This window comes from Eurosta solidaginis, chromosome 4 (genome assembly GCF_040869045.1).
Source record: "Eurosta solidaginis isolate ZX-2024a chromosome 4, ASM4086904v1, whole genome shotgun sequence".
NCBI lineage: Eukaryota > Metazoa > Arthropoda > Insecta > Diptera > Tephritidae > Eurosta > Eurosta solidaginis.
The window spans coordinates 13,150,718-13,168,093 of NC_090322.1; the positions used below are offsets into that span (position 1 = coordinate 13,150,718).

At 37.9% G+C, this 17,376-nt stretch overlaps 1 protein-coding gene across 6 annotated transcripts in view; it reads right to left on the bottom strand.

Moving 5' to 3' along the window:
* Positions 1 to 4,692: 4,692 nt before the first annotated feature.
* The window catches only part of LOC137249077 (GATA zinc finger domain-containing protein 10), a 41,866-nt gene continuing 29,182 nt past the window's right edge, over positions 4,693 to 17,376 (bottom strand). For all 6 annotated transcript variants that reach the window (XM_067780231.1, XM_067780230.1, XM_067780229.1 and 3 more), the window contains exons 3-4: positions 8,224 to 8,714; positions 4,693 to 8,164 (exon numbers count right to left, since the gene is read on the bottom strand). In XM_067780231.1, the coding sequence (XP_067636332.1) occupies positions 6,505 to 8,164; positions 8,224 to 8,714 (2,151 nt within the window). In that variant the 3' untranslated portion in view covers positions 4,693 to 6,504. The remainder of the gene's footprint in view (positions 8,165 to 8,223; positions 8,715 to 17,376) is intronic.

Consider the following 17,376-nt stretch of genomic DNA (forward strand, 5'->3'; position numbering starts at 1 on the left):
TCCCTCCTAACCAACACCGCACATTATTTAGGCAAAGTGTGGCGATAGTAAACTTGGTCGTGACGAGAAAGGTTCAAGTCCCATGTTCTTAAGAAGAGAAATGACGCAATAAGACGTGAGTGCGAAGAGAATAAGATGCTGCCTTAAAGTAGGTGAATTAGGATGAGGTCCAGCTGCCCCTGAGCAGGAGAAATTCGCCTGTACATCAAAGGAGTGCGCTGTGATATGCCAGCTTAAAAAAAAGTTAATGCAAACTTTAATTACTAACTGCAATGACGTATGGAGTTCCAAGTAAGTTAGAGCTCGACCTTGTTTAAGCCTTCCGAAGCTGAGGCAAACTCACTTGATTTTAAAAAAATCTAGTTTGTCAAGTATGCATTGGCTAGATGATTGCACCTCTTTATACTTCATACAGTTGTGGTAAAAGAGGCGTGGGAGATAAATGAGCCTCAGTGAGTTCAGCTGTGCAATCATTTGCAATTGTCCATCTCCGGCCTAAAGAATCTAGATACATTGAAACATCTGAACAGATGTGCTTCGGGGGACTCCGAATTCCACATAGCAGTTGCCAGGGATGTTATTACTACCCAGAACACAAATAATATACAACCGAAAAAAATGCAAGGCAGCCAAGTTAAGCTCGGAGTTCTAATATCTGCTGTAAATGTTGAATTCCCTGACCGTAAAATATCTGTGTAGCAATCCATTTACCACATCTTGAATTTCGGCAACCTATGCTGTTGCGATCAACTTGAATTCGCAGCTGACAGTAATGCCACTACCAAACCGTCAAGTTGGGATTCATCCGCTCCCCACCCTAATCTTATCTCCAGTGCATGAGTGTGTTGAATCTAACCAAGGGGGCCGTACCAGCTAACAATAATGTGTTATGAATTGTTAAAGTCGAAGATGGTTAGAATGCAGAAAAGCATGTAGTTCATAAGCCTTGAATCCATACCACGTATTCTAATTAAAGCCCGGGTCACATAAGCCTCAGCAAACGCTGGAGGTCCACAATAAGATTTTTTTTTAACACGAATTCGTGTAGAGAAGCCTGTCGTATATGCTTCCAGTATCTTTTAATTATATATTATTATATCCACCTTTACCTCAGGTGCAGGGTGCCTTTCTTTGCATAGAAGTATCCTTCAATAATGTGCTGCTAGCGGCATTTCGCGGCGTCGAATCGAGTCTGGTAGAATTCATAAGCAGATTTTTAGATCCGTTGCGGCAGAGGGAGGGGGAGCTACTGCTCAGAGAATGGTGTGAAAGGCACGCCACGGGGGATGTTCTTCTGTTTCGTGTGGGTCGTGGTACTGAACGACCTGGTTTAGGACCTGAGGCTTGGGGCTGCCAAGTGGTTGCGTACTACGATAATCTGGCAATTGTTTTCAGGGCTGAATTTGTGAATACATATAGGACCGTTTTTCAGGGCTACCTAGGTGTCATAACTAGGTGGTCTGAATCATAGGGATTAGCTGTCAACCCTATCAAAACAGAGTCCATTTTGTTTACGTGAAGGTACAAAATTCCTGAATTAGACAACGCTCTGTTGGGGGAGTACAGCGAGTGCTGAACCTTGGAATTATTTTATTTATATATTATGACATCACGCTTTATGGAACTTTAATGTGAAGGACAGGGGTAGGAAGGCGTCGGTTGCCTTCGACAGGAGTAGAATTCGGCAAACGCTGGCGGCTCTCTCCAAGGGTGTTATATTGCCTGTACGATATGGTGGTCAAGCAAACACTTTCTCCGCGGTCAAAATGTTGGAAACAATGCTGCAATTGACGCTACTTGGAATAAGCGGAGCCCTTCGTACAAGACCTACGCTGAATCTGTACCGCATTAATGAATGGATGACCGCAGCACGGACGACAGTATCGCTTCGTCACGCGGGATATAAGCTTGCGAACTACGTGTACTCCTGCACTCTGACCGACTTGATCTCTGGTTAGACAGACTACTGGCCAGCGGCTTCTGCACCTGTGCCACATGCACCAATCATATTCCTTCAAGCGATGGTTGGAGTGGGGAATAAACTTGGGACCGGATGCTGGTGAATCTCTTCACGGATGGATCCAGGAGGGTGGAGTATTCTGCCATAAGCTCGCAATTTGAGCTTCCGTGTTTTCCAGGTGGATGGCGTCGGTATTAAGGTTGCTCTAAATGGGATGTTATCCGTCGCTATAACTGGTGGATAGTTTAGCAGTCAGGCGGCTATCAAAGCGCTAAGCTCAGCCATCGTGAGGTCGAGGCCTACGAGGGATTGCTTGAACCTACTTGCGCAGGCATTTAAAAAGATTTTTGATACCAATTATTTAATGCCAGTGCATAAAGAAATCCCTGGAAACTAGCAGGTTGGTCTCTTGGCCTCGACAAGCACGGGTGAATTGAATGTGTCGGTCAGTGGGGACTTTGGAAATATAGCTCTGCTTCTAGACAAGTAGCACACAAGCCAGCTTAGCACATGTTGGGCTGACACGACCTCCTGCCGCGTTTGGAGGACTTTCTGGCCTGTTGTTGACTCCTAGGGCTTAGTTGAGCTATCTCATCAGCTCATCTAGCCACGGTTAGTGGAGTTTTAACAGAGCAATGCCCAATGATCTTCCATGTGGTACGCTTAAGTATAATGGACAGCCGTGTCACTGTATAGAGGACGACGAGGGTGAATTATACAGTCACTTTATGTTCAGTTGTTTAGCCTTTGCGTGGACGAGACGTGAATACTTACCTCGGTTGGAACTTATTCGACTCCCATGAGGAAACTTCCAACATCGATGTGGCTTTATAATTTCCGATACGCTCAAAACCAAGTAGAAGCTGGTTTCGCCGTTAGAGAATGTGGTAACACAACGAAGAAACATAAAAAATGTCCAAGTGAGCTGTTTCTTAACTGCACAGCTGAGAGTATTTAACAAACGAAAAAGATTATGTAACAGTGTCGCTTTTAAGGAAACGTCTCTATGTGCATATATATCAAATAAAAAATCAAATCAATTCAAATCGAATAAGATTTATGTCAGATAATATGCTGGTGCAGCAAAAATGCAATAATAATAAGCGCTGACGCGATAAATGCCAACACGCATGCGCGCACATACAATTGAACATCAGCATTGGCATTTGGACGAATGGACGAGCATGTGGTCAAAAAATGTAAATAATTTGGCAATATGCATGCAATTGTAAGCAGATTTACGAGCACCAATTAAAAACAAAAATAAAATAAAACAAATACAAGAAAATTGTATGGAAGCAAGGAAACAACACAGAAAAGCGAGCAGAAAATGATTTGAATAAAAAATTTTCTGCATAATTAGACAGTGCATATCATAAAATTGCGCACAAAATTAAAAAAAAAAATTATATGTGTGTGAATGAATAAAACGTCAATAAAGTGGATGAAAGAAATGTGATAAAAATCTCTGTTTTTTCGCCACCTGAAAATGTTGCGTGTGGCTAATTGCCAATTGGTAATTTTTTTTACAGAAAATAAATAAAAGGGGGACTCATGTAACCGTATAAATGCCTTATAAAGTGTGTAAACGTATAAATTTATCTAGTTTACGCACGAGCTGTCAAAGTTTGTATGAAAAATCATTTACACAATTTGTATAAATTTACGCGCACATTTCATTGTGTAAACGCGGTAAACTCAAAGGAATGCAACCTTGCAGACATTACAGACGGCATTTTCATCAAAAATCTCCAACATCAGCAAGTAAAGGCGTTTTAGTTTTGATTTTTCACTTAATCTTGGTATTTTTTAATTTGTATAACAATCAAAAAAATTTTTTTGGAAATAATACAGCTGAAAAACAATCAAGTTTATCAAGAGTATTACTAGGTGCGTTCATATAACCGCGTGTGTAAATGGATATAATTTTATACCTTATAAGTTTATATGCTATCATGAGTCCCCCTAAAGTAAATAAAAGTAAAAAAAGTAAATTACACAATAAATATGCGAAATGAAAGAAGCTACGAAATTTTGTATGAAGAAGAAATGCAACAAGAAAACCTAAGCGTATTGCTAATTTGGTTTATAAAAATCGCATTGCATACTTTTAGGCTTTTGTTACACACAAGTGGAGTTCTTTAATTTTTTTTAGCAACCGCAATCGCCGATTTATCTAAGCAGTAATTACTGAACTCTACTGAAGTACACAAATTTCACTACAGTTACATCCTGTTTGAAACGTGCGATTATCGATGATGAAACTTATTACAAAAACGCCTTATTCCAGAATTTTATTAAATATGAGAATTTAGCTAAAAAATGCTCTTTCTCAGAGTTTACTTCAGAAACGAACTATTCCTGCTGATAATATTTTGAAACTTATTACAAAAACGCCTTATTCCAGAATTTTATTAAATATGAGAATTTAGCTAAAAAATGCTCTTTCTCAGAGTTAACTTCAGAAACGAACTATTCCTGCTGATAATGTATTTTTGCTGAGATGCGGCGTTTTTCAAACAAATTCTGAGATATGGCGCTTTTGAGAGATTTCTAGGAGTTTTGTTTTTACAAAGATTGTAAACTAGGTCGTTTTTCAAACAAATTCTGATACAGGTCGCTTTCCTAGATATTCCACTCAACGGAAGATGTATGACATTGTCAGCGCCAAGAGAACTACTCTGATCGATTAAAGATATAGGCAAACACGCGGTACTGGAGTTTTTTTTCATTATATTATTTTATTAAAATTTTATTGAGCACTGCGTAAAAAATATATAACTTAACTACTAAGTATTGCACAAAATTAATAAAAATTGTTTTTTTGGAAAAATTTATTTTACAGCCCAATTATGCATAAACCGCAATAGGAAATACACATCACTAATGCCAAATTTTTCAGTGCAAGTTTAAACTCCAGTTAAAGTTGATCTTGCCACTTTGTTCGATAAGCTTAAGCGGACGAAGTGGCAGGGTTAAACTTAAATCAACTTTAACTGTAGTTTAAACTTGCACTAAAACCGAGCATAAGCATATATACATAAAAAGATGGCATAGTTGTAGGCGGCAGCTATCACTGGAAAGTCACAAAAGAAGTATACGCAATGCGCCTAAAAGTATGCAAATTTGCAAGCGGCTCATCTTACCTAAAGTAGTTCTATGTAGCAGTTATATAAATACGTGAGTTGCATGCTTCTGACAATTTTATTCACTTGCGCCTTATGGTATACTACATTTCAACAGGTACTTCTGGTAGAAGCTATATAATAGATACGTTGCATACTTTTTGGCGCTCATAATACTTTTTAGCTACTGTTCACGTTGGTGTTTTAGCATAGCCCTAAGAAAAATCTGGCTGCTGGTTAAGAATATACAGACACTTCAGCTTTAAAATTTATTTCCCTTTTTTAGTTCAGCCTGCTTTTAGGCGCGCTTAACTAGTCCTTTTACAAAGGTCTTAGGCGGTTATTGCTTATGACCACATGGTACTAAATGTTGCATGCTTTCTGCGCACTTGATATTGTTTAAAAATTGTGGAGTATGAGATTTAAGCGTAGCGAAGGCTGGAATAATTTATGAGCTGATATCTATACATTTGCTATAATTTTGTTCCTGAATGCCGACCCTGTAAGGTGGTTTACTAGCAAGGGTGGCAAAGCTTTAAACTCATGAAAGGTCTGAATTTTTCGATCACGGTTTTGGGTCGTTTGGTATATGATATATGATATGATATGAAAAAAGATAAATGGAACCAACCCTAAAAGAAAAGGACAATTTTTGATGCAACTGGTCCAAAGTGACAACCGAGGATTAGGGTCGAGGTCAAACAATACCACATGTATGTATGCCATGGAGAAACTACACTTCTATCTTTCGTATAAAGCTAACATTTTTCTTTAATTGCGCTTTTTAATACAATTCAAACACTGGATTTCCCAAGACTAATGACAAAAGGCAATATTGAAAAATATTGGATATTTAAAGTGACATCAACAATACTTTTTAAGAAATGTTTGGGTAATGAATACTGAGTGCCTTAATTACACGCTTGAGAGATAATTTTGGACAGCACTTAAAAAAATTTTAGAGCTCAAAACTTTTATTGTCAATATGAATATGACTGAATGCAACCGACTTCTACCATAAAGCTATATTTAAGTCATCAATTTAGCAGCAGTTGCCAGCAATTTGAATTAAATTAGCGTTTCAGATTTGCTCTTAACTCGAAATCTTTGCAAGTTATCGCACAAAGAGCAAGAGTACTATGACATGAAGGACGCAATATTCGTTGTGAAGATCTATCTAAATAGAATTTCTGCCAGTGTTTACGCATACAAAAACTAAAAAAATTTAAAATAAAACAATTTTAAATTAATAACACTATTTAAAATAAAAAAAAATATAAAAAACACACGTGTGCTTGACATTTCTTTCGTTTTTCATTCACAATTCATAGTCTATATTAGGGCGCACAGTCCAACTAAAAGCGCCCAAATGAAATCGCGCTTAGATCTCTCAGGTACTCTCACATCTCACTTCAGCACCTAACTCTTCACAATCGCTGTGGTTTTAAACTCTACCGCCGTACTCATTTTAGCGCCTAAATTTTCACGCACAAATTCGCGTATCTTACGCAAATGTTCATCATCTTCCGCGGCTGTTGTAGTCGCGCTGGTTGTTGTTGTTGTGGTCGTCGCTACACCACGCCTACGATTACGACGCCGCGCTGGCTTGGCGCTATGCGCGTGATAATTGAATGGACGCGGTGATATAGCAGCCGATGGCTGCGCATGCTCAGCACCAATTTGCGTGTCATAATCGTATTGCCGTTGCTGCTCATGCTGCTGCAGTTGCTCATTATCTAATTGGTGCTGTTGTTGCTCTTGTAACAGCTGCTCTTGCAATTGTTGTTGTTGATGATAAGCGGCGATGGAAGACTTTCCATCGTAGGGGCGTATCGATGGTAGCGTATAGCCGCCAGCATAATCTGCTGCGCCTTTCTCCGCGTTTTGTGTGTAAATGACTTTTGTGTGCGTTTGACGCGGACTATTTTCATCAGCAGCAGCGGCAGCATGCGCGGATATTAACTCGTGTTGCTCGTGTGCATGTTGGTGTTGTCGCAGTTGCTGTTGATGTTCATGGTAGTGCTGCTGCTGCAAACCTTGCTCATCTTCCTGCACATAGATTGGTTGGCGTTGCAAGGGCGCTTCGTGCGCAGCATGATCATTGTAAGCACCTTGTGGCGCTGTGGCCATAAAATAAATATTCTGATAATGATGGCTGCCGTGTGGACCTATTTGCGCTACCGGCACGTAGTAGTATTGCTGCGCGCCTTGTTGCTGCGCAGCTTGCACATAATATTGTTGCTCATGCTGTGGCTGCTCTATTTCTGCTTGGTGTTGTGGTGCATATGCTACTTGTTCTTGTGGCATGTATGACACGTGCTGTTCTTGCTGCTGATGCTGATGGTGCTGCTTATTACGCTGCAAATGCTGTTGATGTAGCGCCACTTCTTGTGCATTGAGTCTACCCTTGTAACTTTGATAGACCTGATCGATTTCAGGATATACAACTGCTTGCGGTGTTGGCGCCACCTGATGTGCATAATTTTCTTCAGGCGCATACCCATGCTCTGCTGTAGACGGTGGCGCTTGTTGCGCGTAATGCTGTTCATGCGCTGGTGGCTGCAGCTCTACAGTTGGTTCGGCGTACTCTTGCGCTGTTACATGCGCGTGCTGCGGCTGTTCCTGCTGTTGATAAACTTGCTGATGGTCTTCATGCTGCGCATGTTGTGCTGCGTAATGCTGCTGCTGCTGCTGTTTTTCTGCTTCTTCCAATATGCGCAAATATTGCGCAGCGCGTATCTCGAGATATTGTTGCAATAGCGTTTGCAGATGAGAGGCGTACTTGGTGGGTCCGGGTATACGCAACACAATAACCGGTTCTTCATAGCCGCCATGCTCGTCTTGCTGCGGCGCTGATTGTTGTGGATGCCGTGGCACATCCAATACTTTAGGCGGATGCTGATCTTCGACGTAAGTTTCCGGTTGCAGCTCATATGAGTAGGAAAGCTCAATGCTGACATCTGTCTTAGGTGGATAATAGCCAGGCACATCGGCGGCTATGCTGCGCTGTGAGTATGGATAGAACATGAACTTGGGCCGCTCGTAGACGTAGCCATTTTGTGACTGATAGCTGCCATAGCTGCAAAGAAACAAATGAAGTGTTTATTTTTTAATTCTTTGTCTGTTATCTCTACTTACCCCAACTCGCCGTCGATGGTACGTTTGCTAGTCAGCTTCTCTGTCTCAGTGCTGTTATCACGCACAACTTTTATTTTGATTTTATCGCCATGCAGCTGAAATTGTTTGTCCAACTCTTTGATAAACTCCACATCGTCAGCGGGCAAGTCCTTAAACACGGCCGTCACATCCAACACTTTCTTGCGTTTACTTTTGCCATTTGGTGCTGCTGCTGTGACTGCGTAGTAGTTGGGTGTTTTTGCCGGGCCCTTTTTCAGCGCATGCACCTTCTTTGGATATTTCGCTTTTTCTACGATTTTTGTCGCGTTATTACCTGCGAGCTCGCTACTTCCTTCTGTTTCTTTTGACATTCTTCTAATATCATTATCGGTGTTTATCGTAGTCAGTGTTGAATTTACTTTGTCGATTGGTTTCGCGTGGTTTTTCGCTTTCGCATCTTTAGAGCCATCTGTTGGTTTGCTGGCGAAGAACAAGGCCAAGAGTAGCGGTAGCTGGAAAAATATGAATAAGAAATGAGAGAAAATAAGTAGGAAGTTTATAAAATGGTGGAAAAGTAAATGAATTGTAGATAAAACTAGCCAAAGCATCTGCCTACTTCTCCAATAGCAGTGAAAAGGCTTCGTAATCGCTTAAGTTGGTCCCCAGTTCTTATTAAACGTGGGGATAGAATCGTAATAAATATAAGGATAGGTGCAAGGTATGTATCCAAATTAGGTTGTAGAAGAGTAGATCTTTACCTAAGTAGAACGAGTTCTAAACTGCCTATCTATCTTCAAGAACCATCAAGAAATTTGTATACAATCTAGCATTTCAATTTGGGTCGAGAAGAAAATTTACCATCGGGAGAATGTCTAGTTGGAAACCTCGCTCGGTGACTGATTTAATAGAGAACTTATAAAGGCAAATTAAGTTATTGTGACACATTGTGGGGGAGAAAAACTGGGGAGGTTCAAGTCCGCAGTTGAATGGAAATACAAGATTTCTTTGAAGGCAGGCGTGTGCTTATCAGATAAGAGGCACTTCGAGTCTCCTATTGAAAAAAACTTGTTTCGTGTGAGAAAAGTTTGCCTCAGCACTTAAAACACTCGGACAAGACAAAACAAGTAAGCTCCAGAGGACGCAAAACAGGATGAACCCATATATCGTCCCGGCATCATCAAACCTCTTCAGAAGAAAAGAAAGTTTAGGCTCTTTGCTCTGTGAATAATTTCTTTTCGAAGGACCTTGTAAGGTTTGGCTAAAACGAGGAGAGAGAGCAAATCATGATTCAACCTTCTGTTGAAGAAAACTTAGTACGTGTGCATAAATTTCAAAGCCACGAGATATTTCAATCAGGCTAAGCTGGTTTCATTAAAACACTGTCGCTATGAGCCTCTTGAGAAACCAATTTTTCGCTTTGGGGCACTTAAAGCCTACGTAATATAGGGCAAAATATTGCCGAAAGGCTCTGAAGATCTCAAAAATCACAGTGGGAGAAGATATGCTGGTTTGAGACGTGCGTAAAGCTGGCAGACCCAAGTGCTCAAAAATAAGTTTAAGTTGTTTGAGAATTAAGTGCATTTTAGGTGCTATTTAGGGCCACAAAAGATAATTTAGGTGCTCATTTGGTTTTCGAGATATTCGCAAAAAAGTGTGGGTCTGCTAGGTTAATGTCAAGCTAGCAGACCCACAACTTAAATTTCATTTTATTTTAAATAAAAAATATATCAAAATTAGGAGCTATTTAGGTGCTTTTTAGGGCCACAAAAGATAATTTAGGTTTTCATTTCGTTTTCGAGATATTCGCAAAAAGGTGTGGGTCTGCTAGGTTAACGTCAAGCTAGCAGACCCAAAATTTAAATTTCATTTTTTTTAATAAAAAGTATATCAAAATTAGGAGCTATTTAGGTGCTTTTTAGGGCCACAAAAGTTAATTTAGGTTTTCATTTCGTTTTCGAGATATTCGCAAAAAGGTGTGGGTCTGCTAGGTTAACGTCAAGCTAGCAGACCCACAATTTAAATTTCATTTTTTTTAAATAAAAAGTATATCAAAATTAGGAGCTATTTAGGTGCTTTTTAGGGCCACAAAAGATAATTTAGGTTTTCATTTCGTTTTCGAGATATTCGCAAAAAGGTGTGGGTCTGCTAGGTTAACGTCAAGCTAGCAGACCCAAAATTTAAATTTAATTTTTTTTAAATAAAAAGTATATCAAAATTAGGAGCTATTTAGGTGCTTTTTAGGGCCACAAAAGATAATTTAGGTTTTCATTTCGTTTTCGAGATATTCGCAAAAAGGTGTGGGTCTGCTAGGTTAACGTCAAGCTAGCAGACCCAAAATTTAAATTTCATTTTTTTTAATAAAAAGTGTATCAAAATTAGGAGCTATTTAGGTGCTTTTTAGGGCCACAAAAGATAATTTAGGTTTTCATTTCGCTTTCCAGATATTCGCAAAAAGGTGTGGGTCTGCTAGGTTAACGTCAAGCTAGCAGACCCACAATTTAAATTTCATTTTTTTTAAATAAAAAGTATATCAAAATTAGGAGCTATTTGGTGCTTTTTAGGGCCACAAAATATAATTTAGGTTTTCATTTCGTTTTCGAGATATTCGCAAAAAGGTGTGGGTCTGCTAGGTTAACGTCAAGCTAGCAGACCCAAAATATAAATTTCATTTTTTTTAAATAAAACGTATATCAAAATTAGGAGCTATTTAGGTGCTTTTTAGGGCCACAAAAGATAATTTAGGTTTTCATTTCGTTTTTGAGATATTCGCAAAAAGGTGTGGGTCTGCTAGGTTAACGTCAAGCTAGCAGACCCACAACTTAAATTTCATTTTATTTTAAATAAAAAATATATCAAAATTAGGAGTTATTTAGGTGCTTTTTAGGGCCACAAAAGATAATTTAGGTTTTTATTTCGTTTTCGAGATATTCGCAAAAAGGTGTGGGTTTGCTAGGTTAACGTCAAGCTAGCAGACCCAAAATTTAAATTTCATTTTTTTTAAATAAAAAGTATATCAAAATTAGGAGCTATTTAGGTGCTTTTTAGGGCCACAAAAGATAATTTAGGTTTTCATTTCGTTTTCGAGATATTCGCAAAAAGGTGTGGGTCTGCTAGGTTAACGTCAAGCGAGCAGACCCACAACTTAAATTTCATTTTATTTTAAATAAAAAATATATAAAAATTAGGAGCTATTTAGGTGCTTTTTAGGGCCACAAAAGATAATTTAGGTTTTCATTTCGTTTTCGAGATATTCACAAAAAGGTGTGGGTCTGCTAGGTTAACGTCAAGCTAGAAGACCCAAAATTTAAATTTCATTTTTTTTTAATAAAAAGTATATCAAAATTAGGAGCTATTTAGGTGCTTTTTAGGGCCACAAAAGATAATTTAGGTTTTCATTTCGTTTTCGAGATATTCGCAAAAAGGTGTGGGTCTGCTAGGTTAACGTCAAGCTAGCAGACCCAAAATTTAAATTTCATTTTTTTTAAATAAAAAGTATATCAAAATTAGGAGCTATTTATGTGCTTTTTAGGGCCACAAAAGATAATTTAGGTTTTCATTTCGTTTTCGAGATATTCGCAAAAAGGTGTGGGTCTGCTAGGTTAACGTCAAGCTATCAGACCCAAAATTTAAATTTCATTTTTTTTAAATAAAAAGTATATCAAAATTAGGAGCTATTTAGGTGCTTTTTAGGGCCACAAAAGATAATTTAGGTTTTCATTTCGTTTTCGAGATATTCGCAAAAAGATGTGGGTCTGCTAGGTTAACGTCAAGCTAGCAGACCCACAATTTAAATTTGCATTTTTTTTAAATAAAAAGTATATCAAAATTAGGAGCTATTTAGGTGCTTTTTAGGGCCACAAAAGATAATTTAGGTTTTCATTTGGTTTTCGATATATTCGCAAAAAGGTGTGGGTCTGCTAAGTTAACGTCAAGCTAGCAGACCCACAATTTAAATTTCATTTTTTTTTTTAAATAAAAAGTATATCGAAATTAGGAGCTATTTAGGTGCTTTTTAGGGCCACAAAAGATAATTTAGGTTTTCATTTCGTTTTCGAGATATTCGCAAAAAGGTGTGGGTCTGCTAGGTTAACGTCAAGCTAGCAGACCCACAACTTAAATTTCACTTTATTTTAAATAAAAGATATATCAAAATTAGGAGCTATTTAGGTGCTTTTTAGGGCCACAAGAGATAATTTAGGATTTCATTTCGTTTTCGAGATATTCGCAAAAAGGTGTGGGTCTGCTAGGTTAATGTCAAGCTAGCAGACCCACACCTTTTTGCGAATATCTCGAAAACGAAATGAAATCCTAAATTATCTTTTGTGGCCCTAAAAAGCACCTAAATAGCTCCTAATTTTGATATACTTTTTATTTAAAAAAAATGAAATTTAAATTTTGGGTCTGCTAGCTTGACGTTAACCTAGCAGACCCACACCTTTTTGCGAATATCTCGAAAACGAAATGAAAACCTAAATTATCTTTTGTGGCCCTAAAAAGCACCTAAATAGCTCCTAATTTTGATATACTTTTTATTTAAAAAAAATGAAATTTAAATTTTGGGTCTGCTAGCTTGACGTTAACTTAGCAGACCCACACCTTTTTGCGAATATCTCGAAAACGAAATGAAAACCTAAATTATCTTTTGTGGCCCTAAAAAGCACCTAAATAGCTCCTAATTTTGATATACTTTTTATTTAAAAAAAATGAAATTTAAATTATGGGTCTGCTAGCTCTTTTGTGGCCCTAAAAAGCACCTAAATAGTTCCTAATTTTGATATACTTTTTATTTAAAAAAAATGAAATTTAAATTTTGGGTCTGCTAGCTTGACGTTAACCTAGCAGACCCACACCTTTTTGCGAATATCTCGAAAACGAAATGAAAACCTAAATTATCTTAAATACTTTTTATTTAAAAAAAAATTAAATTTAAATTTTGGGTCTGCTAGCTTGACGTTAACCTAGCAGACCCACACCTTTTTGCGAATATCTCGAAAACGAAATGAAAACCTAAATTATCTTTTGTGGCCCTAAAAAACACCTAAATAGCTCCTAATTTTGATATACTTTTTATTTAAAAAAAAAATGAAATTTAAATTTTGGGTCTGCTAGCTTGACGTTAACCTAGCAGACCCACACCTTTTTGCGAATATCTCGAAAACGAAAAGAAAACCTAAATTATCTTTTGTGGCCCTAAAAAGCACCTAAATAGCTCTTAATTTTGATATACTTTTTATTTAAAAAAAATGAAATTTAAATTTTGGGTCTGCTGTCTTGACGTTAACCTAGCAGACCCACACCTTTTTGCGAATATCTCGAAAACGAAATGAAAACCTAAATTATCTTTTGTGGCCCTAAAAAGCACCTAAATAGCTCCTAATTTTGATATATTTTTTATTTAAAATAAAATGAAATTTAAGTTGTGGGTCTGCTGTCTTGACGTTAACCTAGCAGACCCACACATTTTGCGAATATCTCGAAAACGAAATGAAAACCTAAATTATCTTTTGTGGCCCTAAAAAGCACCTAAATAGCTCCTAATTTTGATATATTTTTATACTCAGTTGAGCAGAGCTCACAGAGTATATTCAGTTTGATTGGATAACGGTTGGTTGTACATATATAAAGGAATCGAGATAGATATATACTTCCATATATCAAAATAATCAGGATCGAAAAAAATTTGATTGAGCCATGTCCGTCCGTCCGTCCGTTAACACGATAACTTGAGTAAATTTTGAGGTATCTTGATGAAATTTGGTATGTAGGTTTCTGAGCACTCATCTCAGATCGCTATTTAAAATGAACGATATCGGACTATAACCACGCCCACTTTTTCGATATCGAAAATTTCGAAAAACGGAAAAAGTGCGATAATTCATTACAAAAGACCGATAAAGCGACGAAACTTGGTAGATGAGTTGAACTTATGACGCAAAATAGAAAATTAGTAAAATTTTGGACAATGGGCGTGGCACCGCCCACTTTTAAAAGAAGGTAATTTAAAATTTTTGCAAGCTGTAATTTTGCAGTCGTTGAAGATATCATGATGAAATTTGGCAGGAACGTTACTCTTATTACTATATGTACGCTTAATAAAAATTAGCAAAATCGGAGAAGGACCACGCCCACTTTTAAAAAAAAAATTTTTTAAAAGTAAAATTTTAACAAAAAATTTAATATCTTTACAGTATATAAGTAAATTATGTCAAGATTCAACTCCAGTAATGATATGGTGCAACAAAATACAAAAATAAAAGAAAATTTAAAAATGGGCGTGGCTCCGCCCTTTTTCATTTAATTTGTCTAGGATACTTTTAACGCCATAAGTCGAACAAAAATTAACCAATCCTTTTGAAATTTGGTGGGGGCATAGATTTTATGGAGATAACTGTTTTCTGTGAAAATGGGCGAAATCGGTTGATGCCACGCCCAGTTTTTATACACAGTCGTCCGTCTGTCCTTCCGCATGGCCGTTAACACGATAACTTGAGCAAAAATCGATATATCTTTACTAAACTCAGTTCACGTACTTATCTGAACTCACTTTATCTTGGTATGAAAAATGAACGAAATCCGACTATGACCACGCCCACTTTTTCCATATCGAAAATTATGAAAAATGAAAAAAATGCCATAATTCTATACCAAATACGAAAAAAGGGATGAAATATGGTAAGGTAATTGGATTGTTTTATTGACGCGAAATATAACTTTAGAAAAAACTTTATAAAATGGTTTTGACACCTACCATATTAAGTAGAAGAAAATGAAAAAAGTCTGCAGGGCGAAATAAAAAACCCTTAAAATCTTGGCAGGTATTACATATATAAATAAATATGCGGTATCCAACAGATGATGTTCTGGGTCACCCTGGTCCACGTTTTGGTCGATATCTAGAAAACGCCTTCACATATACAACTACCACCACTCCCTTTTAAAACTCTCATTAATACCTTTAATTTGATACCCATATCGTACAAACTCATTCTAGAGTCACCCCTGGTCCACCTTTATGGCGATATTTCGAAAAGGCGAACACCTATAGAACGAAGGCCCACTCCATTTTAAAAATACTCATTAACACCTTTCATTTGATACCCATATCGTACAAACAAAGTCTAGAGTCACCACTGTTCCAGAAAGGCCCACTCCCTCTTAAAATACTCATTAAATCCTTTCGTTTGATACCCATATTGCACAAACGAATTCTAGGGTCACCCCTGGTCCACCTTTATGGCGATATCTCGAAACGGCGTCCACCTATGGAACTAAGGATTACTCCCTTTTAAAATACTCATTAACACCTTTCATTTGATACCCATATCGTACAAACGCATTCTAGAGTCACACCTGGTCCATCTTTATGGCGATATCTCGAAAAGGCGTCCACCTATAGAACTAAGGCCCACTCCCTCTTAAAATACTCATTAACTCCTTTCGTTTGATACCCATATTGCACAAACGAATTCTAGAGTCACCCCTGGTCCACCTTTATGGCGATATCTCGAAAAGGGGTCCACCTATAGAACTAAGCCCCACGCCCTTTTAAAATAATCATTAACACCTTTCATTTGATACCCATATCATACAAACAAATTCTAAAGTCACCCCTGGTCCACCTTTATGGCGATATCTCGAAAAGGCGAACACCTATAAAACGAAGGCCCACTCCCTTTTAAAAATACTCATTAACACCTTTCATTTTATACCCATATCGTACAAACATATTCTAAAGACACTCCTGGTCCACATTTATGGCGATACCTCGAAAATGCGTCCACCTATAGAACTAAGGCCTACTCCCTCTTAAAATACTCATTAACTCCTTTCGTTTGATACCCATATTGCACAAACGAATTCTAGAGTCACCCCTGGTCCACCTTTATGGCGATATCTCGAAACGGCGTCCACCTATGGAACTAAGGATTACTCCCTTTTAAAATGCTCATTAAGACCTTTCATTTGATACCCATATCGTACAAACAAAGTCTAGAGTCACACCTGGTCCATCTTTATGGCCCACTGTTCCAGAAAGGCCCACGCCCTCTTAAAATACTCATTAAATCCTTTCGTTTGATACCCATATTGCACAAATGAATTCTAGAGTCACCCCTGGTCCACCTTTATGGCGATATCTCGAAACGGCGTCCACCTATGGAACTAAGGATTACTCCCTTTTAAAATACTCATTAACACCTTTCATTTGATACCCATATCGTACAAACGCATTCTAGAGTCACACCTGGTCCATCTTTATGGCGATATCTCGAAAAGGCGTCCACCTATAGAACTAAGGCCCACTCCCTCTTAAAATACTCATTAACTCCTTTCGTTTGATACCCATATTGCACAAACGAATTCTAGAGTCACCCCTGGTCCACCTTTATGGCGATATCTCGAAAAGGGGTCCACCTATAGAACTAAGCCCCACGCCCTTTTAAAATAATCATTAACACCTTTCATTTGATACCCATATCATACAAACAAATTCTAAAGTCACCCCTGGTCCACCTTTATGGCGATATCTCGAAAAGGCGAACACCTATAAAACGAAGGCCCACTCCCTTTTAAAAATACTCATTAACACCTTTCATTTTATACCCATATCGTACAAACATATTCTAAAGACACTCCTGGTCCACATTTATGGCGATACCTCGAAAATGCGTCCACCTATAGAACTAAGGCCTACTCCCTCTTAAAATACTCATTAACTCCTTTCGTTTGATACCCATATCGTACAAACGCATTCTAGAGTCACCCCTGATCCATCTTTACGGCGATATCTCGAAAAGGCGTCCATCTATAGTACTTAGGTCCACGCCCTTTTAAAATACTCATTAATACCTTTCATTTGATACCCATATCGTACAAACGCATTCTAGAGTAAACCCTGATCCACCTTTATGGCTATATCCCTAAATGGCGTCCACCTATAGAACTATGGCCCACTCCCTCATAAAATACTCTTTAATGCCTTTCATTTGATACACATGTCATACAAACACATTCCAGGGTTTCCCTCGGTTCATTTTCCTACATGGTTATTTTCCCTTATGTTGTCACCATAGCTCTCAACTGAGTATGTAATGTTCGGTTACACCCGAACTTAACCTTCCTTACTTGTTTTTTATTTAAAATAAAATGAAATTTAAGTTGTGGGTCTGCTGTCTT